At 42.1% G+C, this 25,932-nt stretch overlaps 1 protein-coding gene across 1 annotated transcript in view; it reads left to right on the forward strand.

The window, feature by feature from the left end:
- COL13A1 (collagen type XIII alpha 1 chain) overlaps nt 1-25,932 on the forward strand; it is a 650,895-nt gene that overhangs the window by 445,083 nt on the left and 179,880 nt on the right. The window contains exons 31-32 of the mRNA XM_069242266.1: nt 21,332-21,358; nt 24,949-25,029. Coding sequence (XP_069098367.1) covers nt 21,332-21,358; nt 24,949-25,029 — 108 coding nt within the window. The remainder of the gene's footprint in view (nt 1-21,331; nt 21,359-24,948; nt 25,030-25,932) is intronic.

Genomic DNA, 25,932 nt, shown 5'->3' on the forward strand with positions numbered 1-25,932 from the left:
CGTGAGACACTGTCACACCTGCCAGACTGTTAGTCGATCTGATCCGGGCCCATCATCACCGAGCCCATCCCTTTGACTCCATGGCACCGGGCGAGTGTGGACTTTGGAAGCTTGCCTGATGAGTGAGACACGCTGGTCGCAATTAACAATTTCTCAAAGTATCCCGAAGTAGAAGTCCTAGATTCTATTGCCAGTGCCTGGACAGTACCCAGCTTTGAGAAGGTCATGGCCACCCATGGCCTTATCAGATAGCTAAGGACGGACAATGGCCCACCTTTCTCAAGCGAAGATTTTGCTGGTTACCTGGCACCCGAGGGCATTTGCCACATTAAGATCACTCCTGGATGGCCAAAGGCGAACAGAGAAGCTGAACATTTCATGAGAACTTTGAATAAAGTCTTTAGAATCTCCATGGCCAAAGGACAAAACATTGAGTGTGCTCTGTATGCTTTTCTACAGGAATATAGAATCACCCCCCCATGCCACTACTGAAGTGACCCCAAATGTCCTATGCATGAATCGGATGGTGGGTGGCACAATTCCCCACTATGAAGGTCCTTCAGAATTGCAAGATCAAGTAGCGTGACCCTTGAGTCGAGTCCAAAAAACCCTGGTCACAGCTCGAAGGGGAGACACATCCTTAACAAGGAATATCTCATTCTTCAAATAACATCTAGTCATGGGTTCCACCCCGGACAGTGGTATCAGTGATGGCCTGGATTTTGTTGTGAGCCAAGAAGGAGGGGGACTTTACAGTCCGTCGACCGGCGGAAGCTGTTTGATGACCTGTGCACAGATGGAATGTGCCCTGGGACAGCCCAAACACCCCCATCTGGGGCGTGTGGGGATGGAATGAGGCTGCAATCAGATGCATTACCATCTCCTGAGAGGGTGGTTATCCCTTAGCAAGGTACCGGCAGGTACCATCTAAGACCCAGGCCAAGAGGCGTCAGGCTGAAAGATTTCCTGCTACAGTAAGCCATTTGCATGACACTGATATCTTGTGTTTTTTTTGTTTTCCTTTTCTTCCCTGTTTTGTTTTTAGTACCCAGGAGGGGTAGTTGTGAATACATAAAGAAGAGATGGGTCAATTGGAATTTTCCGTATTAAGAGATGCCACTCTAATGTTTTCTTTTTAGCTCATTGCTAGAATGGACAGAGAAAAACTGTTGTGTTTCTTTTGTCATATTTTGTTGTGGGTACAGAAGGAATGTTATGTTTGGGTCTGTATCATCAGGAGGAATTCACACCCATGTCCAGCTCACGATTTCCCATAACCTGATATGCACATGGTAGGCTCCTGACGTAAGGAGCGGAGGAAATAAAAGTGCTGGTGGTGTTCGAGCCACATTGTATTATACCACCAGTGCCCTGTGTCTGTGTCGTTATCAACAGTGTGGGTGGTAATCCAATAGTCATCTGGGCAACCTAACAGGGGCTCAACCACTGGCACAAATAAAAGGTGGGAGAGCAGGCAGCCCTGTCTGTCCATCTTTCAATTGGTAACAGGAAAGGTAGCACTCCTTTTCCCTTGACTGTTGCCCAGTGGTTAATATAGAGTGTTCTGATCAACTGTATAAAGCAGGGATCACATTTAATTGTACTAAAATCATTGATATCTGTGTCTCTTAGTGCACTAGGCACAGGAGATGCCTGGCTCCCATCCCAGTTGGCGGAAATTTTAGATCAGGCACCACTATTGTTTTTAATTGGTTTTATGTGTTAAGTTTGACCATTTCTTTTTGTTGTTTCTATTTTAATTTTGGACTTTGTTTCACAGTAGCTTCACTCTGGCTGGGTAGCCTGCCAGTACGACCAGGAGTAGCTGGGCTCCAGTTCAGATTTGCTTTGGCCCCAGTTTCTTTACTCAAAGCTCGGTTGGCCATGCCCCCTTACAGGTGGCCTATTTGCTGAGCAGACATAGCAGGCTCTCTTCTTACCTGAAGCAGGATCCTTCTGCTCTCTAAAAGCCTCTCTACATGCACTAAAATTATTGCTTTCTGTTCCCTGCAGCACATTAGGCGCAGGAGATGCCTGGCTTCCGTGCCAGTTGTCAGCTATATTACATCAGGCGCCACCAATGTTTTTAATTGGTTTTCTGTGTTAAATTTCACAATATTTTGTTTTTGTTTTTATTCTAATTTTGGACTTTGTTTCCCAGTAGCTCCCCTCTGGCCCCGGTTTCTTTACTCGCAGCTCGGTTGGCCATGCTCCCTTACGGGCGGCCTATTTAATCATGCGAGCTGCGCAGACGTGCACAGTGGGCGGGTTGCTGACGCGCCAAAGGCAATTCCGTCTGTGCTAGTCCATGCCTGGATTGCACCAGGGGCCAGGACCCATGCGAGTGAGAACTTAGAGTGTAAGATTTATTTGTCGAAGGTACATTTTCCTCTGGCCCCCAATAAGGTGAGTGAGGAATGTCTGCACTCGCTGGATACCAGTAGAAGTTTCTAGACTATAGCCAATGTGGTTTCAGCCTGAAGGGCACAAAGTATGTTAACCCTATCGGGAAAGATGACTCCTCATCGGGCCACTTAGCAGAATGTCTTGCCATTAACTGCTGCTCACTCCCTAAGTAAAAAGTTGAGATCTCGGATTTTATAAGGGATAACCGCCCAAGTGTGTTTTGTCTCTCAGAAACTTGGCTCACAGTTACATCAGCCCCTGATATCCTTACAGCGATTCTGACTGGCTATGTTTTAGCTAGATTGGACATGCAGACTGGAAGAGGAAGAGGGCTGGCTGTGATCTTTAAGCAATCAGTTTCCTGTACTTTTACAGGTATAAAGATCAAAGGCAGCAAGGCCGCCTTTTTCACGCTAACACTTTCTAGCAACTGTGCTCTAGTGGGCTTACTTATCTATTTGGCCGCCGGGCCCTGCTGTTCAGTTTGTGTCATCCTGGGTGACCTCAATCTGCATTTTGAGGACCTATCTTGTCATATTGCAGTGACTAACAGAAGATTAAACCGCCTACCATATGACGCAACTGGTGCAGGCCCTAACTCATAAGTTGGGTCACACCCTAAACCCTATGTTTACCAACTCATCTAATATAAGCATCTCCTCTCCGATACCAGTGCTCTGGTCAGACCACTGTTATCCTTTTTCAAATCAAGGGGGCCCACTCTGTCCATCAGGCCTTCACAGGCCACCAATACTCAGCACTAAAATGGATTCTGGAACAAGGCATGGGGGTCATTGCTCCACTCTATATGAGCTGGTGAGCCTATTTCTGAAGTTAGGAAAGGTCCCCTCTGATTGAAAACATGCTCCTGTGGTCCCAGTCCTGAAAAAGCCCTCCCTAGACCCTTGCAAGCCAGAAAAATTGAAGACTCATCTCACTGCTGCCTTTTGTTGCCAAAGTAGCTGAGAAATGCGTTAATCAGCAGCTGATGCAGTTCACTGAGGCAAATGATGTGTTGCATGTGAGCCAGTCTGGCTTCCACCAGCACCACAGTACTAAGTCTGCCCTAACATTAGCCTCAGAATCCCATAGGCACATCCTTGATGAAGGGAACACCGCCACACTAATAATGTTAGATCTAAGTGTGGCGATTGACACTGTATCCCATGACATTCTGTTGGAACAATTATGGTCTGTGGGCATTAGAGGACCGGTTCCAAAGTGGATTGCTTCTTATCTTTCCACCCACACTTTTCAAGCAGTACACCAATCCTGCGCATCAAAAACACTTCCGCTAAAACAAGGAGTGCCCCACGGCTCAATTCCTAGTCCTATGTTCTTCAATTCAAATATGTGTCCTTTAGTAGAAGTGATTGAAAGCTGGGGAGTTAAAGTAGTGTCTTATGCAGATGACACACAATTGATAATTAATCTTTCCCAGAAACAGTGGTCCTCTGCTGAATGCTTTAGATCATGTCTGGCTAGCCTTGCAAGATGGATGGAATTACATTTTCTCAAACTGAATGCTGGGAAAACTGAAGTGGTTGTTGTTGGAAAACAACCCACAATCTGGTCCTCAGCATGGTGGCCGGATGCTATGAGCTCAGTGTTGGCCCCGAAGAAGGCAGTGAAAAATCTTGGGCTCTGGTTCGACTCTCAACTCAGTTTTGAAAAACAGATTTCGAGTCTGGCAGGTACCTGTTTTGGCATCGTAAAATGCTTCGAAAAAATCGTGGACCTACTGACAAAAGATTTCAGGAAAACGGTGGTATAGGCCCTAATCACGTCAAGGTTAGATTACTGTAAAGTTCTCTACCTTGGAGCCACCAAGAGCAGACTCCTTAAACTTCAAAGAGTGCAAAATGCTGTGGCACATCTGATACTCAACCCCTCAAAATCTGCTTCAATGGAACAGGCCCTTAGGTCCCTACACTTGCTCCCGATAAGGAAAAGAGTGTCCATTAAGGTTCTGTATTTCTGCCACAAAATAATACAGGGCAAAAGCCCCCGATATCCGCTTCCTATGGGGTCATGGTACTGTCCTTCTCTGAGACTAAGGTCCTCTGCCATGGCCCAAGCAGCAATCCCTAGAGTCAAGAGTGCACGGATGGGAGGTTTCTCCTTTAGGCACCTGGGGCCAGATGTAGGTATATTCTATATTGCGACTTGCAAATTGCGAGTCAGAGCAAATTGGAATGTAGGATGGTGTCCCTGACACCATCTGCGACTCACAAGGGGGTCGCAAAGGCCCACCTCATTAATATTAATGAGGTGGGTCGCAATTTGCGACCCCCTTGAGACTCGCGGCACTCACAGGGATGGTCGCCTGCTGGAGACAGCAGACCACCATGTCTGTGACTGCTTTTAAATAACGCAGTTTTTTTTTTGTAATGCAGCCTGTTCTCTTTAAAGGAAAATGAGATGCATTACAAAACTAAGAAACGGAACGTTTTCATTTAATTTTTTCAGACCAGGCAGTCCATAGGACCACTGCCTGCTCTGGAAAAATGTTTTTAATGCCATTCACAAAGGGGAAGGGGACCCATGGTGACCCCTTCCCTTTTGTGAATGGGTTAGCACCCATTTGAAATGGGTGCTAACTGCGATTGCTTTGCAACCGTGTTCGCGGTCACAAAGCAATCTGGCATTGCACTGCGACTCGCAATTAGGAACGGGACTCTCCTTCCTAAATGCGACTCACAAACCCGTTTTGTGATTCGGTAACCAGGTTACCGAATCGTAAAAGGGGTTTTGTGCATTGCCAAGTGCAGTTTGCGACATGCAAACTGTGTGCTACATCTGGCCCTTGGTCCCTAAAATATGGAACACTCTGCCACTCGAACTGAGGCTGGTAAACCAGGAGTCAATCTTCTGGAAAAAACAGAAAACTTGGCTATTTTAGGGTACATTAGATTAAAGCAGAATTAACCTCTGCGGATGATAAGCTGGTCCTGAACACGGGGACACTCAAGTTGGAGTAACAAGGCACTACATAAATTACATTTTATTATTATTATTTCTTATTATGTAAAACTTTAAGTGCAAATCGGTCAAATAAAACACTTTCTCAAAATTAATGAGCATGAGGCCTGGAGTTCGTCTATTCTGGCCAGGAATAGTTGGAGTTGTCGGATACAGTTCGTGGTCCTGCATCCAGATGAAGCCATTCTGGTCTGGTTGAATTAAGGACTATATTACCCATATTAGGCAGGTAGCAAGAATATTTGCTAGTATTTTTGCTTCCATATTGATTAGCGAGATCGGGCAGTAGAAGGCAAGTTCTGAAGGGTCTTTTTCCAGTTTTATGAATCACAACAATACTTACTCTTCTTATGTTGTGTGGTGGGTGAGTTTTTCAATGGTCTCTTGAGGTGTGGGTTTAGTCCCAAAGAGTAGGGCTTGTAAAATTCACCAGGAAACCCATTTGAGCTCAGAGCCCTGCAAAAGTTCAGGGAGACAATGGCTGTTTGTATTTCTTCAAGTGTAAATGTGGCCTCAAGCTCCCCCATCTGGGCTATGTTGAGAGGTTACATTTGGAGATCTTTAGCTATGGGGAGAGGGTTCTCTATGTTAGGTGGGGCGCAATTCAAATATAGCGAGGAGCAGTGTTTAGCAAAGGCCTTAGCGATAATGTGAGCTGTATATACTAGTTGTCCATCGCCTCAGCATATATATGAGATCACCCTATGTTCTTGGTCTCTGGTTGTTAGCCAGTACCGCAAGCGGTCTGCTTTATCCCACCATTACATTAATTCAGTGTTGGGGTATTAACCAATTGTGTTTGGTTGTGGTCAGGCGACATGGTTGCGCAGTCTTAAATCCATCTAAGGCCTCTTTAATCCACTACCAGACACACCCTATCTTTGATCTCCCTCTTGTTGGTCACATACTTTCTTCCTTTGTAGTAGTCTTTACATATTTCTCTCACTCCTTCTTTCCCCTTTATGCATTTTCCCTCTCTTGCTCTCTGGAAATATCTAAAGAGGTAAAATAAGTGCTGGTGGACCCCACCAGCAGCCACAAGTTCAAATTAAGCACAGTGGAGAATGAATTCCGAGGGAACTCCCAAAGCAGGCTGTTACAACATTCTAATCTGCTAAACATCTGATAATTCATGCCTTATCAGTAAGAGAATTTGGTATATATTTTTTATCATTACTTTGAAACATGCTGCCAAAGCTGTGAAACCCTTTTTGCATTGAAGGATTAAAAAGTACAGCTAGAATGCTCAATGAGGAAGAGCAGGGCAAGCTAACTGGCGGTCAATGGATAGACTTAAGCAGGGCTTTGGAGCAGATGAGGAAGAGGGAAAGTACAGGACCTCTATGTTGAATGAGTTAAGCATGAGGCCCAAAGAGCACCCTGTGTCACATTTCAGTGACACAGTGACAAATGCTTAATTGGAGGTGGAGTGATATTTTTTAACTTGGGATGTTACCACAGCTGACTTGAACTATGGCAGTAGATCCCAGTTGATGATGATGATTCTTAATTTATAAAATTCAACAGTGACTTCAAGGGGCATCCCACCACTTGTGAAAGACTCAGAATCAGCAAACTAAAAAGGTGAAAAGACCGAATAGTAGAACTACACTGGAAACAGAACAGAAATGGCTTTATATTCTGAAGGACAAGTTAACAAGCTTTGACTGAATAGTGAATAGTGAGGTAAGGTAAAGAAATAGTTTGTAGTTAAGACTATGGGTTTCAGATTTGTTTCTGTCGCTAAGTCTGGAAGGGAGCATCAGCCAAAGCAGATTCCAGGGAAAAAGAACAATATAATAGGCAAAATTTCAAGGGCACCAGAAAGAAATTCTGCTATGGACATCCGTAGAGAGAGAAACAACTGAAAAACATTAAAGATAAATAAAAAAGTAGGTGGACCACATGGGCTAACACCCACACAGTCTCAGAATGTGCAGGCAGGTGGGTATTTTTCACTGAGGGCTATGGAGAGCACTCCCTTTAGATTTTACCCCAAGTGCTACCTTAGGTTTGCTGAGAGAGACAACCAGCAGGTTTGCAAAATCTGCCTGCCAGGGGACCACAACAATGAGGGCTCCGGGTGTGTGCCAAATTGAAAATGAAGACATTAAGAGCCAGAGAGAAGCAGATGTAGGCTCAGACCACAATACAGGCCCACAAGAGCAGCTTCTCACTCACTTGGTCTGTCGAGTGAGGAAGAGAATAATATTTCTGAGGGGGATGAAGGAGAAGGCTCTGATGCCAATTTGGAGTTCATTGACGCCAACACAGAAATGATGCAGAAAAAACATAAGGAGAAACATGGGCAGGTAACACATAAAAAATAGAGGCTAACCGAGCTGAAGTCTTTAGATTTGAAACCCTCAAAGACTGTCTAAGTGGCAGAATCTCAACACCAACTTTGGGAGAGGAGTCAACGTGTATTCATCAAGGCCTTCACCCGGGACGACATCCATATATATAACACAGTGGTCAAGAGAGCAACAGATAAGTATGGGGTCTAGCTAGAAGATAAAGAGATACAAACGTGCTTCCTATACTGCTCCCCTCGCAAAGCAAGTGCCAATACCTACCAATGCTTCAAAGCATGCCATAAGTACCAGGAAAGAGAGGTGTTAATGAAACCGTCTACCTTCAAGCTGGTAACACCAAGAGTGGAAAAGAAATACAAACACTCTTCAAGGGACCTAACCTACATATGAGGTAATGCTACAGCAGACTCAATCATTGTGGCTACTGCAAGGAAAATGGCCAGTGTTCCAATGTCGTCAGGGCTACCATCTGAAAACGAGAGCAAATAGATTAAGATGGTGGGGTGAAAATTTGAAAGAGGAGCTGCAACGCACTGGCACATAGCCAACTCCAACGCACTGTTAAATAGGCATGCCCACGAACACTCGGGAGAGGGAGGAGAACTGCTGAAACACCTGCCAGAGTACTATTAAAAGAGAGCAACTCGCTCGTGGAAGAGGGAAAGACCAAAGCCAACACATGCTTAAAATCAGCACTAGTCACAGCAGACACAGCAAGCAGGCAGCTGCTGACGAGAACAGCACTAGGATGGCACACCTTGCTGCAGGTGTCAGGTTTCAACAAGCATTTGTAATGCGATTGGTCTCACGTTTGCTCGAGTTAGAGCTATTAGTGTTGTAAATTCCTAACTGGACTTCTCTTTCCACATAAATTGAAAATGAAAAGTAAAACAGTTGACATAAGCAAGCGATTCAATGTGTCACGGCCACCACGAGCACGAAGGAGAGACACAAAAGGAAAAAGAAGTTTGCTTGCAATGAAACGTATCAACAAACGTGCAGCTATGCATGTTACAGGGTCAATGGCCAAGGCGGTAACAAAACTGCCACAAGGAGGCACAAACAAAAGCATTTACCAATGATAACAAAGGATTTTTGAAAAGCAAGCCCATGATCGAGTAATTGTGATGGGTGTGCGGTGGACGTGGTTAAAAGTCAGAGATAGATTACAACAGGTCACAGCACTTGCACGCTTGACCTAAAAATGAGGTCCAGGCGAACATAATCAACACCCCCTTCAACAGGGAGCAGCTCTTTTGCAGTGCAGTGGACGGCACACTTCAGCAGTTAAAAGAGGCCAATGAAACATCTAAGTCCATGGGGGGCTTTGGAGTTTAGAGGCCATCAGAGAAGAGAATAACACAACAGTGACCAAAAAGTAAAAAATTAAGCAAGAGCCCAGTAAAAAACTAAGTGGGGAAAGATGAAATAAGGGTCAGAAACTTACAAATAAAGTACGGTAGAACACAGCACTGCAGGGATAATTCAAATAACGCAGGTATCTGATATTTAAATCAATCAGCCGAAAGGTCTTCAAAAATTTGTCAGAGTCAATTAACAAGGGTCCATATCAGGTGGCATATCAGGTGGAAAGAGAATACATACCTGTAGGGAAGGAAATCTTCTTACAAGAAAAATCCACCTGCATGGGAGCCTCTCGCATGAGACACAAGAAACCGCTCAAGTAGATAGAAAGGATTGACTATTCTACAAGCAGGGAGCAAAAACAACTAGAATGCTTGCAGGTCTTGCAAAAGTACTTTGGGGGGACAGTGTGTAAAAGATGGAAGAAATGATTTGCAGAGAAATTAATGGCTACCAGAAATGGAAACTGTTGTAATGTGTGAAGGGTGCCCACGGTGTTTACATAAGGAGCCCTGAAATAAGCAAAATTGTTGGATGTAAATAAACAACCCAGGTGAGAAACTACCCCATATAAAGGGCACACAGTCTGAATGTGAATATAAAATAAAGCAGTCCCAAATGTTATGCATGAAAACAAATTTACAACATGCAAATGATTCCATTCTGTATCCTGAAACCAGTGGGAGTATTCAACTTCCAGCAGAAATTCCTAAAATACACTTGTGACAATATAAATAAATTACAGATCGTGTCATTTTAAACATTGAAGCAACAATACCAAAGAAAATCTCAAGAATACAATAGAGACAATATAGATTTAAAAAAATTACAAATCACAGTGTCACATTTTAGTGCATAGGAAAAATATTACTATGATCAACGGAAAACATTACATAGTATTCATTCTGTTCCCTTCTTCCAAAGAATTCAGCCCCTGATTTACTGAGTCACACTTAGAAATCCAGCAACATTCGCATCGTGTGAGAAGACGTACAACAATACCTACTTGTGTAGGGAAGTAGGGTTGATCAATTATTTCCCAAGTAAAATCATTTTCAGTGTGTTTTAAGGAAGAGAAGTGAGCAACTATAGGGGCATTCTGAATGATGCATCTAATCCGGCTCCTGTGTTGAATCATACAGGCTTTTATCATCTGTGTGGTTTTTCCAATATAGAGTACATTGCAAGGACAGCAAATGGCATAAATTACATTCACAGATCGACAGTTAGTAAATTGTTTCAGTGGGTGGCGGGTTTCACAATGTTAAAAAATCTTGGTGTTAGTGGTTCGGGGAGAACTGCACAGTTTTGGCATTTGAAATTGCCAATAAGGGGAGGCAAGCCCTAACTGGTAGTGATAGATTGCATAATTGGGGTTTTAAGGCTCCATGTTATGCATGGACAAATTGATCGCCCAGGTTTTGACCCCTTTTGAAGAAAATAAGGGAAGGTCTGAAAAAAGTTCACAGTTCTTTTACTCACTTTATTACTTGATGGACAAAAGGTGGATACAACTCATAATACATGTTTAAATTTATTTTCTTTGGGAGTGAGTAGAACCTCCCCCAGGCAGTACCACTCATGTTTCAGTGATATGGAAAATATGTATTTGGGATACCCCCTTGTCAGAAATATTTCTATCAAAATGGCAGTTTCATGGAAAAAGTCCTTACACCATATACAGTTCCTGCTAATACACAGGAATTGGCCATTGGTAATTCATCCCAGAGGCCCTTGGGGTGATTGCTGGTATATAGGAGTAAAGTGTTTCATTCAGATGGTCTTCTGAGCAACTTTGTACCAATTGTACAGTCCTGTAATGGCAAACAAAGGTCAAGGATCAGTAAATTGTCATTTGTGGCATCAGAAATAAAAGTGAGATGAATTTGATTGGTGTTAAACTAATCAATGAAAAGAGATAGAGTCAACATTACCATTCCAAATAAGGAAGATATCAGCGATAAATTGTTTCCTTAGGCAGACAACACTGCAGAATACAAAATGCCAAAGCTTTGCATCCAGACACCCACACCGCCACCCCCTGGGGAAAACTATGTCAACAGACTGATCAGGGAAATTTGTATATGCTTTTCCACCAATCCCCTTAATACTATTAGTAATAAACAAGTTTACAAAAAGGCCCAGCCCAAAGGAACTTCCACAGGGTGGAAAAAAGTTTTTTGTGTGTAAGAAACCTTCACCCACCAGGGTTACCCCTTGGCGGCATGCTCCATCATTGGGTTTCCTCCCATTCTGCTACAGAATGAGGTGTGCTGCGACCGATGGAATATGTGGGAGCACTGTTATAGTTCCATCAATGTGAATACTAAGAGGGATAGAAGTGGTGGGGTCTTAGGTGGGTTAAAAATACCTGCTGCTGGATGTTATTACTAATTTAATATGTCTCGCAGGGGTGGTATGGTTAAAAAAGGGGTGCCAGAGGGGGGTATATTATGTACCTTACCTCCTAAGCGGTCTACATGTTTCGGAATCTACCCCTAGACTCCTCTTAAGGGTCAAGGTGGACTCCCTAGTGTCACTCCTTGAATAGCTACCACTAGTGAAAGCACTAAAACTAAAGGCTCTGTTGTATGGTGTGGTACATACAACTAAAGTAAAGTAATACCCAGTGGTAATGATGTCCTTCTGGAATACCTGTGGAAAATGTAAGGAGAAAGGTTGCTACTTGTATCACTTAAGGGTGTGTAGCTATTACCACCATCACCCTGCTTGTGGAACAATGGCACTTGTGGATCACATTTAATAGACAAATACAATACATACTAGATTTAGGAAAACATAACACACTCCAACACCTGAGGCACCTCTAAGAAACACACGTGGGCATGTGTGACCTACTTTCAATGTCTATGCTTTTTGCCTCAAACGTCCTCCGGGAGGGGTGGGTGCTTGTAGTCACACACTAAAAAATATATATATATGCAGCATAATAGGACTCTCCGAGCATACTGCCACCGTTGAGTGTTTTCAGAAGCATTGCACACACTTACTAAACAAAGTGACACTCCCGCTTTCAGCATCATTCTCACCTCCCCGGGGTCCCAAAACACTGCAGTCCCCGTAGGGATCTGGTATTTATGTGCAATGCTGCTCACGCGTCCCAACTGGTGGGCGTCAGGCACTAGACCTCTGACCTTCTAAAATGGCGGTCAACGGTGTGCCGAAGAGGGGCTGCAAGGGCCCCTTTTCATGGGTTTCCCTCTGAAATGCCTGATATTACGCAGGCACTGGAAGAGGGGGAAAGACAGGGGAAAAAAGCAAGGGAAGGGAAGAGAAGAGAAGAAGAAAACACAACCAATTGCTCTATTGTATCAGGGCAGGAGAAATAATAGCAGTCCCTATTGAGGACTGATAAAAAGTGACCGGCGTAGGGGAGTGAGAGTCATAGGACTCCCTGTAATGGACTTGTGGAAGGTGCTTTACATAACTAACCCTTTCAAAGGGAGTGGCGACCCACTGAATGTATTGGTGTCACGCTAGTCAGGGTAAACCAAATGTTAGTGTTGCATTAACTGGCCCCAGGGGATATTTTCATGAAGGCCTCATTGATAGGTGCATAATTTAAAGACCCAATGTTGTTCTCTTTTGAGTAGGAAGGATTCGCTCTTGACCTCCTTGTTGTGTTCAAGGATCACCCATCGGTAATCCTCCACTGTGTGTGCGCTGTTGATGTAATGAGAGGACATTTTTGTGGTGTAGTTGCCACATCTCAAATTACTACGATGCTCACTAATGCGAGTTTTCACTTTGCGGGTAGTCATTCCTATGTAATGTCAATTACATGGGCATGTAATCATATACACTAATTGCTGGGTGTTGCAGTTGGTGAAATCCTTGATTTCCTATGTAGTATTGTCATTAAAAATGGCCCTTTTGGTCTCTTTTGTCAAATGGCATATGCTGCAATTCCCATATGGGTAGTGTCTTGTGGGTGGTGGTAGGAGGTTGGTAGTGTCCAATTTTCTCTTGGACAGTCGTGGGTGGGTGTGCAGTAGCATGTCTTTTATACTTTTGCCACGTTTGTGGGAAAACATTGGTTTGGGAAAGTTCAAATGGCCACTTTTCAAAATGCGCCAATGCTTGTTTATAATTATGTTCACTTGGTTAGAGGCTACATTGAATGTCGTAATACAGATACGAGCCAGGACCCCAGTGCTCATAGTTTGTGGCCTAATGTGCATGCCTGTGTAGTGCCTAACTGTGTTACTGAGGCTCTGCTAACCAGGACCTCTGTGCTTATGCTCTCTCTGCTTTTAAATTTGTCACTGTAGGCCAGTGACGTAATTTACCAATTTCAATTGGCATACTGGACCCCCTTATTAGTCCCTAGTATATGGTACCTAGGTACCCAGGGCATTGGGGTTTCAGGAGATCCATATGGGCTGCAGCATTTCTTTTGCCACCCATAGGGAGCTCAGACAAATCCTTACACAGGACTGCCATTGCAGCCTGCGTGAAATAGTGCACACACTATTTCACAGCCATTTTCACTGCACTTAAGTAACTTATAAGTCACCTATATGTCTAACCTTCACTTGCTGAAGGTTAGGTGCAAAGTTACTAAGTGTGAGGGCACTAGCAAAGGTGCCCCCACATAGTTCAGGGCCATTTCCAGGACTTTGTTAGTGCCGTACACCATTACACGCGTGTACTACATATAGGTCAATACCTATATGTAGCTTCACAATGGTAACTCCGAATATGGCCATGTAGCATGTCTAAAATTATGGAATTGTCTCCTCATTCCAAATCTGGTATTCAGGAGCCAATTCCATTCATCCTGGGGGCTCCACTATAGACCCCCAGTACTGCCAAAGCAGCTCTCTAAGGCTTGCATTGCAGCTACAGCTGCTTCCACCTCACAGACAGGGTTCTGCCCTCCTGGGGTCTGGGCAGCCCAGTCCCAGGAAGGCAGAACAAAGCATTTCCTCTGAGAGCAGGGTGTTACATCCTCTCCCTTAGGAAATAGGTGTTACAGGCTAGAAGGGATAGCCTCCCCCAGCCTCTGGAAATGCTTTGAAGGGCACAAATGGTGACCTCCTTGCATAAACCAGTCTACACCAGTTTAGGGACCCCTCTGCCCCGGTCTGGCGGGAAACTGGACAAAGGAAAGGGGAGTGAAAACTCTCCTGCTCATCACCACCCCAGGGGTGGCGCCCAGAGCTCCTCCAGAGTGTCCCAGACTTCAGCCATCTTGCTTTGCAAGATGTGGTGGCACTCTGGAGGGGTCTGAGTGGCCAGTGACAGCAGGTGACATCAGAGACCCCTCCTGATAGGTCCATACCTGATAAGGTAGCCAATCCCCCTCTCAGGGCTATTTAGGGTCTCTCCTGTGGGTTCTCTTCAGATTCTGCTTGCAAGTTTCCTTCAAGAATCCTCTTCAACAACTTCAGACTCTTCTGACCTCAGATCAACCACAGCCTGCTCCATGAAATGCTGTAACTGTAACAAAGTGTCTCAAAGAGACACTTTTCTTCAGCAACCTCAGCTCCAAGTCAGCAACTTCAACAGTTTCCACGGTGTGCACGCTCTGGGGACTCCCTGTCTTCATCCTGCACCAGAAGAACCGAAGAAATCTCCAGTGGAGTGACGGAATCACTCCCCAGCTCCAAACAGGCACCTTCCAAGACGATGACCGGTACCCTGGGACTCCTCTCACAATGATGAGCATGCTCCTAAGGACACAGAGGGTGGACATCATCAACATAGACTGTCCTGAGGTCCTACTGATGCAATTTGGATGAGGTAAGGCCTTGCCTTCCCCGAGAATGATGGTAACCCTGTGTACTGTGACTTCTTTGCCTCCTGCGATGCTCAACTCTCTGAGTTGTTCTCCGATGGCGTGGGACCTTCTTTTGTTGTGCTGCATCAACCCTGTTTTTCACCTCCTTTGAACCCGGACCCTGTGACTCCTGGGGGTGCTGGCTGGCATCCTGAGGGCTCTCTAAAGTGCTGAGAGCTCCCTCTGCCTCCTCACACAGAGTTGAGGCCCCCAGGTCCCTCCTAGGTCCATCCAGCACCATTTTGTCGAAAAATGCACTTTTGTCATAGCCAAGGCTTGTTGGTGCCTTCCAAAACGAAATCTCATTTGCAACGATCTTCACGCCGTGGGACATCTTTTGCATCATGCAGGAACCCCCTGTCAACTTCTAGGGTGCATTTCTTCATTCTTCGACTAACCGTAGACTCTTCTTTTCGCCCTCTTCTGGGTTGGCAGGGGCTCCTGTCCTTCCTGGAACTTCTTTCGACTTCTGGACTTGGTCCCCTTCCTTTGCAGGTCTTCAGGTCCAATAATCCAGCAGTTGTTCTTTGCTGTTTTTTTGTGTTCTTTTCTGGTTGGCTGCTGCAAAATCCCAATCACGAGGTGTAGTGTGTCCTAAGGAAACTTGCAGTACTTTACTCCTGCTTTTCTGGGCTGTGGGGTGGGGTAATATGCTTACCTTTACTGTATTCTTACTTTCCCCAGCGATTCTGCACACACTACACTTGTCTAGGGGGGAATTCGTGTTTCATATTCCACTTTTTTAGTATATGGTTTGTGTTGCCCCTAGACCTATTTCCTCCCATTGCATTCTTTAGGATTTCCTACTGTTTACATTGTTCTATGACTATTTACTTGTCAAATTTTGGTGTCTAGTGTATATATTGTGTATAATACTTACCTCCAGAAGGAGTATTGTCTCTAAGATATTTTTGGTACTGTGTCACCCAAATAAATACCTTCATTTTTGGTAACACTGAGTATGTCTTTACTTGTGTATAAGTACTGTGTAACTATAAGTGGTATTGCATGAGCTTTGAATGTCTCCTAGTTCAGCCTAAGCTGCTCTGCCATAGCTACCTCTATCAGCTGCTAGAACACTACTACTTCACTAATAAGGGATAACTGGACCTGGTATAAGGTGTAAGTACCCAAGGTACCTACTACAAACTAGGCCAGCCTCCTACACAGGTTGCCTTCAAAACCAAAAAAGTTTCTGGTTAAAGCCCAGAAGCAGCATTCCATAACCACATTATGTTTTGTGTGGTATTCCTAGTCTATATCAAAAATGACCTCCTCTGTTATGCGTAAAGTGTCAGAGTGAGGGAGACTGGTGTATAGGCTTTCCACATCCAAACCTAACAGTGCTTCATTGGTAGGGTCGAAAGGTCTATCTTTTAAAAGACACAATACATCTTTTGTGTCTTTCAGGTATCTGTCCGTGTATTGGACTATGGGTCTAAGGAAGACATCAGTAAAATGGGACAGGGATTCCAAAACTGAATTATTTCCTGATACAGCGGGTCTGCCCTTAGGTGCTTCCAGGTTTTTATGAATCTTAGGAATGGTATAAAAATAGGGTATCACTGTATTTGTGTTGATTAGAAAGTCACCCTCTTTCTGGGAAATCCAGTCATGTGCTAGCCCTTGCTCCACCATACTGTTGATCCTAGTCTTCAGGAAATCAGTTGGGTCTTTCTGTAGTCTCTCATAATTATGTGTAAGCAGAGCACTGATTTACTACCTAGAGAAAATAAAAACAATCAGGAAAGGAAGTTCTGTATATCCTTCCCAGAGAAGACCTTATTACCACCAGCGACTAAGGACACCATCACAGGATGGATAGCTGGAGTCACCCTGGCCTGCCCAGCAAACGTCTCATTAAATGACATATGCATGGCAACTACATGGTCTTCAGTCCACACGTTCACAAAACGCTACTGCTTAGACATCGAAGTGAATAGAGAATCACAGATGGGACAGTAGGTACTAAATCATTTGTTTGCAAATTCAAGGTTGTCTCATACCAGCCACCACAATGAACAGATAAAATTACAAAGTAAGTGCATAGCATGTGAATTCAGAAGAGATTCATGCTGTAAAAGAAAATGTTTATTTACTCGTTTGAGTAGTTTTGCAGCTTGAAGAGTTGTCTGAATTCACATGCGATCCACTCACTTCCCCAGGAAAGGAGGTGGAGGAAACAAGGACAAAGAAAAAAGAAACAAAATAAAAATAAACAACACGAAGCCAGTCTGAATTACATTAAAGAAGCAAGTCGCAGGTGGTAAAACAATCTGAAGATGGTGGCCACACACAGAGGCTTCCATGCTGGGCATCTAATGTCAGGAGAAGTCACCAAATGGTAACAGACGACGCCAAGCAGCAAAAACAAAACCGAAAAAGAGAGAGAAATAGGACTAAATGAAGAGAAATCCCGACCCAACCAATAGATCTTACCAGGAAGTAACCATTCTGTTGTGGTTTTGAACGGTACTCATGATAGATTTGCTGATTTTAGAATTGTGATCCATTTAATTCAGAGAGTAGTGGAGTGAGGATGGAAGGGTGAGGAAGGTGTTTTACGTGAAGTATGAGGTGGAAGTGCATTAAGTAAAAGTCTGTAGAGGAAGGTAAGATTGAACGTGGAATGACTGAACATGGAAGGGAGATTAAGCAAATCTGCTAGAGACTTCTAGTTGCAGATTCCTTACCTTAGAATTTCCCCCAGGCGTTAGTCTCGATCCGGAGATTTTTTGTGAGCAGTACCCCTGCACATCGTTAAATGGCATCAATCGGCTTCGCGTCCGTCGTCATGCCCACAGGATAAGATAGTGGACCTATATAGGTACCACCCCGGTGCACTGACATCAGTTTCTTTTAATGACTTTCCATGGCAGAAGCGCTAAAGCCATGAAGAACACTGACCACTGGTGCATCAGAACTAGGGCCCTGAAAGGGAAGTCCCTGTCCCGAGAAATCAGTTTACAGAGCCGGAAGAATGGGTGGGTTAGTAAGCATTCTGCAACTAGAATATGTCTCTAGCAGATAAGGACTTACCGAAAGTAAGCAACTTGTTCATCTGATAAAGACTTCTAGCTGCAGATTCCTTACCTTAGAATAGATACCCAACCAATACCATCCCTGGAGGGGGTCTATGAACCAAGATCATACTAGGATGTCCTCCAGGACTGAACGGGCAAAGTACCTGTCCATATGGACCTGACTGTCCAGGTAGTAGTGTTGTTTGGTTAATGTGTGCAAGGATGCCCACGTTACTGCCTGACACATGTCTAGGACTGGAACTCTGTGTGCTAATGCAGTGGTTGCAGCTGTCGCTCTGGTAGAATGATCGTGCAAACCCTCCAGGGGTAGCTTTTTAGCCGATATGTAGCACATTTTAATGCAGGGAACAACCCATCTGGATACGGTTCACTTCTGCATTGCCCGACCTTTCTTCGCACCCACATACCCAACAAATAGTTGATCATACACCCGTAACTCTTTGGTTTGATCAAGATAGAGTGCCAATGTTCTTTTCTGGTCCAGGCGGTGGAGTCTCTCCTCTCCTCAAGTGGTCTGAGAGAAGTTGAGAGAAGACAGTATTTTGGAGTGAGATTTAAGTTGAATTCTCTGTGTAGGATGAGGGACGCTGTGGCTTTAAATAGATCAATGGCAGTGTTGGGGTCCTCAATGAAAGTAAAAGTGCTATAGAGCAAAAGAATGTTTGCTTTTTCGAGTTCAGTGTTAGAAGTGGAATGAAATTCAAAGGAAGTAGGAACTGATGTTGATGTAGATAGTTGGATGGTGTTATGAGTTTTGTTGAGTCTGATGCCAGCTCCCCTGTTTCGAGGCATGTGCTAGAAGGTGTCATAATTAGTTTAGAAAGTAACTGGTGTAGCAGAGCCTCTCATGTATTTGTAATGCAATGGAGTATAATCTAGCATTGTAGGCATCAAAATGATGAGTGATAAAGTGTTTTGATGTAGACTGAATAGGCATTCCGTAGTCAAACAGATAAAAAGAGGTTCCCAGTCACTGTGGTACATATTATCTTTTGTCTGTATAATGGTTAGTGTTGGTGGATAGATCAGGGTGATTATCTAAGGTTTATGGAGAATACATTATGCTATAATGTAGTGCAGCACAGAGTGGAGGCAAGGGATAGCTATAACATGACGGAGTGGGTGCTCAGAATGTCAGAAAAGAAGCACAACTTTAGGTAGTGCAAGGTGGATCTGGTGAATGGGTAGTACGGGAGACAGTATCAGTTGTAAGAGTTCCATAGTACAAAGTAGCAGGTTGATTCTTCGAGTGTGTAGCAAATGTGTTGGTTCTGTTAGCATTTATCAGGATACACATTCAGTGAGTGTACGAAAACACAGCGTTCCTTTTTGAAATATGGACACTTTCAAAAATAGTTCCATAAATAAGTAGTACCATAGAGTACTGCACTTATAGGGTGTCTTGTAATGTGATGCTAATGAATGCATTTTACCAGTGTTTATAATATACATGATACAGAATTAGATGTACGAAATACTTTGTACATATTTGCAGTGTTAATATAATTAACAGCAGTGACTGTAGGCCAGGTTATGATGGTTGGCTCTGTGCTCACCCAACAGTTGCACTAGAGTTCATGGAACTGCGATTGCTTTCAACTAGTTAATATCCTGTTCACACTATGGTTGAGGCTGGATTGAGCATGCTGAGATCCCCAACTGCCCTTCTCGGACCTGAATCGGCTCAAACAGGGAAGTCACCTTTTGCCTTCCACACTTTGAAAGCTGCTGTAGGAAATTCTGCCACGTTATGAAGACAAAAGGTAAAGAGAGGAGGAGGTTGGGCCTTGCATGAGTGGCAGAGTGAGTGGGAAGAGGATGCCTGGGTCTAAAATGTCAATTTCTGTGAGATTCTATGGCCCTCGTTTCTCAGAGGTAACAAAAGTCTTCTCTGGGACCATGGCATGTAGAGAGGTCTGGGTGAGCCTCACACTTAACCCCGATTTCATGCCACTCTTGTCAATTTGCCACTGTGTTTCACATATTCACGCGTAGAGGCGTTAAAGAATTTGCCCAGAATCACGCAAAAAGTGCCAAGGCTGAGATTTGACCCTTCATTCTCTAGTTTTAATGTCAGTATCTCAACCACAAGACTACTCTTCTCTCACTGATGTAGGAGTGACGTTAGAATCTGCTACCAGGTTTTGAAGCTAATATGCAATCCCTACAACTTTTTCAGTTTTAAGATGGCATTAAAAATGATTTTACCAAATAGATTTCAAATATCAACTTGGAGTATCATATTAACAGGTTTTCTGTCAACTCCATTTGAGCTATTGCATTAGTGCACAAATATCTTAAGGTTGCATTTGTAGCTGCTAAACTTTAAGCAGGCAAGTATTTGAGTTACAGTCTTTATCAAGGGAGGAACCTTTCATAGAAATGTGCACAAACAGTGTTCTGAAAAGACACACAAGATCCCTCCCAAAGAGTTGTGTACACTTTTAGGTTAAATAGCAATGGAAATATATACTTTTGGCACCAATTCTTAGACTCGAGCTAAGAGGTCTTTTCTCACATTAAGGTGAGCACTGATGTACTCCTTAGACAGAACATGAAAATTCAAATTAAAAATATTAATCGATTCATTTATTCAGCAGCAAAAGTGTAACACTATTATAAAGATTGGTATTGCTATATTGAAAATAAGATGTATTCACACTGATTAACAAATTTACTAACAAACAACTTTTGTCTAGATTGCTTTTCTTTCTTAACATCTCTAATAATTATTTGCATTGTGTACAAACAAGGTAAGAAATAAATATGACTGTACATAGAAACCTGTTCACTACCACTACACCACCACACCTCCCGTTTTTAGTAATGCAAACTCTGCTGTAACTCTCAGGCACTGAATGTGAATCTATAATAGAATCATGCTGCATTAGGAAAACAAATTACTTACAAGTTACAATAATTTGCAGCTTTTATCTGATTACAGATCTGAATGTGACTCACACCACACATACCAAACTTGTTATTTGATTCTAATGTGCATTTGCAAGCATGTAGCATCATGCATTCTACATTCAGGAAACATACAAAATGAAGACAGCTTGTAAATGTGGGGCACCGTCAGTTTTGGGCCACGTTATAGTAAGTCTTTATTCCATGACAAGTGTCAAGGACTTCTTTTATTTTGCAATAATCAAGATTTGATTTTGCCCAACACTGAACAGTGGAATATGTGCAACATGTGAATATGGTGTATATATAGATACAAGCTGTGTAAATACTGTAACAGGTAAGTATATTGTTTCCTTCCCACAGTAGCCATATATACATAATGATACACAATACTACACTTTAACAGAGAAGCCTGCCATATTTAATAGCCAGTTCCTTAGTCTGTTGAAATGAATGATAAGAAAAATTCTTCAGTTAAAGAAAGAACATTTTATTCTGGTTCCTAGGGTCCTCCTGGCCTTCCTGGACCAAAGGTAAGACAGCGCTTAAAGAATGCTTGTATTTATTCTGCTATCTTCTTTTAGTAATATATTTTTTCAGGGAACGCAGTTCACAAAGCTAGCCCCTTTTAGGTGCGATGCTTACTCATAATACCTAATGTGAACGCCAATGTACGTTTGCTACTGGCTAGTAATATTTCAGTGCAAGTAAATAATAAACAAATAAATAATAAATAGTTAATTGTGGAGTAAATATTCTACTCTCCCTGATCAGGCAAAATTGATATTTCCATTTTTATACTCTGCAGAAAACTGTTTAAATGCTTTAAAATAATATACCTATAATTATTGTTAAATAACAGAATAAACAATATGTGTAATCTATACAGTATGTGATGAATGCCCCACCCTTTGTATGTAATGATCTATAGTGGCCTAAGAATTCAGATTTTTCTTAGCTAACATATTTGATTTGTAGTAAAGACTATTAATTACTAGCCTGATGGTTTTATTGGAACTGTATAAGACATTACAAATGGGTTACCTATTATGTGACCTTATTTGCAGCCAGCTAGTAGATGTCATCTTTTGAGAAGAAGCGAAAGAGATAATCAAATTCATTTGTAGGGCATAAACTAAGAGGGTGAGAACCAGGCAAAAATATTATTGTATTCAAATTTTGATTAAATGATGTTATGTATCCATTGTGCATATTCACAGTTTTACACATATAAGTGGAAGAAACATCTTCAGGAGAATAACAAATAGTGGATTTCACAGCATTAAGCAATATAACTTTTCTAGGGACATGATATCACAATGTGTGTCTCAAATTCCCTGCTTCAGAATGTAGATTCCATAATTACATAGGGTTCCAGAGAAAGGCATAGCTGTTTTATTAGTTGTGAATTGTCATCTGTCTCTCTTGAGTAGCAATGTCATCCTCAAGATTCCTTGAATATTGCAAGCAAGGGGGGTATTGTTAAAGAGGCATTTGTCCCTCCCATGCAATTGCAAACAAAATATATCAGTGGTTTGTGACCACTCTGTTGGTTGCAAGGCATCAAACGTTTATGACTGCCTTTGTCAGTCTGTAACCATTGTGCTGTGAGAGAGAACCATGAAGGACATCCTTTACTGTGTGAATGACAACAGGGACATCAGGGAGGAGCAAGCAGGGGTCTAATAAGCATGTGCATGTTTGCCCCAATGTCTCTTTCATAGAGTGCCAGTTTAATTTAAACCACACTCCTTTTAAGACAGTCTTTTTTTTCAGGGAACCAATTAATGCATTTTGTGAATGCAAAGGCAGGGAAGCAATTCTTCTGTTCCTTGAAGATCCCCAGCCAAACTAGTGGTAATGATTCACACGGGAATTATACATTTAGAATAGTGCAAAGTTTTTACCAAGTTGCATGGCAGATGCTGTGCATACACAGAGCTGCAATGAGACTTAAATACATCTCACATTCTACTCTTATAAAATTACAATCAAATTCCAGAGGATGGAGATAAATACTTTTTGTTACATATATAAATGAGAAACCTTTTTTTACTGTAAATTATCACATATTTCCCACCGCTTTTGAGTAGGCATTCATGTCCTGGATTATTAAGACCTCCAGGGATTCCAGAAATCATTTATGCTGTTAGATTGATATTAATGATTTTATTCCTGGAAATATTGTGTTACCTGATCAGAACTGCCTATTGATATATGTCACAATATTGAGTGACAAAATATCACCCTACCATACTGTTGTTTCAAGAATGCTGACCATCTCAATGATGTAAAAGTAAATGTAGATGAGCAAGTATAGATTTAATAATCTTAAATCCACATGTACCCAATTGGAAGATATATACCTATATTATAAACGTACGTGAAAGTGAACTTAAGAATACTAAGTCTAGTGATGCAGTTATCTTCAAATATTGTGGTATGTAATATTTTGGTGACAAATTATTGAAATGCTGATATGTAAAGCTCAATATTGTCGAAGTACACCTCTGTACAGTGCACAGCATATGATACATCATGTAACTGATAAAGTAAAACATTTTGCTGACAAACCATGCAGCAAAATGTAATAGGTAAATTAAAATGTTTACATTTCAGATGATTGAACCTTAATTAGGTTCAGAAGGAAAGCAAATGCATGAGCAGCCAGCCCTTCATGCAGCTACTGTAAATTTTGGGCTTATATAACTGGTTCTTTCTTTTCAATTCTTGTGGACTCCAGCGTATTTCATACATTAAGCAAAAGGGATGCAAGAATGCCTAGGGCATGTGTCAATTGAAAACCATGAAGCTCCTGCTAGCCTCTTGGGAGGTGGTACTGGTGACAAACTCAAATTCATTGAGGAGCTGCACTTTATGAAAGAGGCGTGTTCTGCTTGGGGAGTGGAGGGAGGACCTGGGAAAATTTGGCAACAGGACGCTGTTGACTATATTTTTGCCAACACTTTCCAGAACATTACTTTTGTTATTCCAGAGTGTAATCTGTCCATAACTGTGGTCAATTGTTTTCTACTAAACAGGAATAAAGGTGATATGTATGTCGAATGTATAATTAGTCTGCAACTAGAACATTAATTTGAAGCATTCTGTTGTAACTTTGGGCCATATATATACATCTTTTTTGGAGGTCACAAACTGCCCAATTCGCGGAACTGGGCCAATTGCGACCGAAAAAAACATTTTTAAATGTACAAAAGTCAAATTGCAATTCAGTATCTGGACGGGGTGTGCTTAGGGTATCCCTTCCATATTCCAAATCGCAGTGGTATGTATTGATGTTTTGGGACCAAATTATGGATGCAAAAAATATATTTTTACTAACTACTGAAAAGTAGTGCGAACCATTCGTAAATAGGAAGGGGTCCCATTTGAACATGTTTAACAAAATATTTTTTAAGAACAGGCAGTGGTCCCATTTTTTGTTTTTGAAACCCATCCTGTTTTCCTTTAGGGAAAAATGGCTGCATTTAAAAAAATGCCTTTTTAAAAGCAACCCTAGACATGGTGGTTTATTGAAACTGTGACCTACCTCATTAATATTCATGAGGTAGATCAACTAGCGACCCACCCCGACTCACTAATTAAGACTACTAACCTTACTAATGTAAGGTTTCTCCCATTAGAATTCGCGATTTCCTAATTGCGATTTGGTAAGAATTGCAATTTGGAAATCGCAATTCCCAATCTTTTTATGTCTGGCCCTTCCCTTAGTGTGTTTATGTGTTTGTCCCTTAGAAATCCATTGACCCTACCTCAAAGTGCTAAAATAAAGCACATAATTAAAATACAACACGTAAATACTAAAACAGAAGAACAGTGTCTATGGATCATTAAACAAATTGCCTTAATGTTCACATTCTACCCTAAAGCAAGGTGATAAAGAAGAGAAAACAATTAGAATTAGTCATAACTCTCAATTATTTTCTCTCCTCCTCTGCTGTCACATGCATGTGAAATACTGATGGACAGTTCAATGAAAAATCCTTTTCTTTTAGCATGGGTTTTCGTTTCTCTGCAGTGTGGTTAGGGAACTGAAGGACTTTCTTATCAGAATCTCATCAGTGCTACAGTCTGTATTTCATTCCTTTTATCCCTTGTTCAGGGAGAAGCAGGACTTGATGGTGTGAAAGGAGAAAAGGGTGACCAGGGTGAAAAGGGAGACCGAGGTCCACTTGGGTTGCCTGTAAGTATAATGAGAAGTAGATTATTCACCTGATGGTATCAGGTAAAAATATAAACTTCAATATGCAAAAAAAAAAAAAGAATGGTGACTGAATAGACAGTGGCTCTTAAATATGCTTTCAAGAAGTATTCAAAATGATGTTGTCTTACACACCTTTCACCAATGTTTCTCTTTGCTGGACCACTCTTTCATCTAAACCCTTCAACACTCTTATCATACTCACCCATTCCTATCAACAAACGTTCTTGGGTAACAAATATTCTATAATTACAGTTCCTGATAATTAAGAACCTCAGACTTTAATCATGCCCTCTGTATGGATGGCAGTGTTTGTCCTTAATAACCTGTTTTTCAAAAGAGGCACAGAAATTAGAAGTGTACACAACAAACCAGAAAACAGCTCTTTGAAAGAGATGTAGATATGAGTAACAGTATAAATCTCAATCAATTAGTACACTCCCATAAATAAGTGCACAACTTATGTCAGATATTATCTATTTATTAAAGAAAGACATAGTAATGACATCACTTTAGCATAGTACACAGTTGTAGCCAAATCTCTTTTTTTATTTTTATGTCCTTTTACAAAACTAGAACTAGAATCTTTGTTATATCCTTGTTTTCTATCACAACACATGAACAGACATTTCTTGTTCACTCCATCTCTCTTTCAGTAAATGGAATATTTTAGCCGTGTTCCCTATCAATTTACCATAAGAATATGCAACTCATGCCCAATCTGTTGGGGAAATTGACAAATTCTTGAGGTTCTTGCAAGAATTTACAACCTGTAATAGTGACAATTTGTTTGAATATGTTTGGATTCTGTGAGCTCTTGATATTCAGATGCCTTCAGATAACATCATTGGTTGTGCACTATTTAACTTTAATAAACTAAGGAGA

Source organism: Pleurodeles waltl, chromosome 6 (genome assembly GCF_031143425.1).
Source record: "Pleurodeles waltl isolate 20211129_DDA chromosome 6, aPleWal1.hap1.20221129, whole genome shotgun sequence".
NCBI lineage: Eukaryota > Metazoa > Chordata > Amphibia > Caudata > Salamandridae > Pleurodeles > Pleurodeles waltl.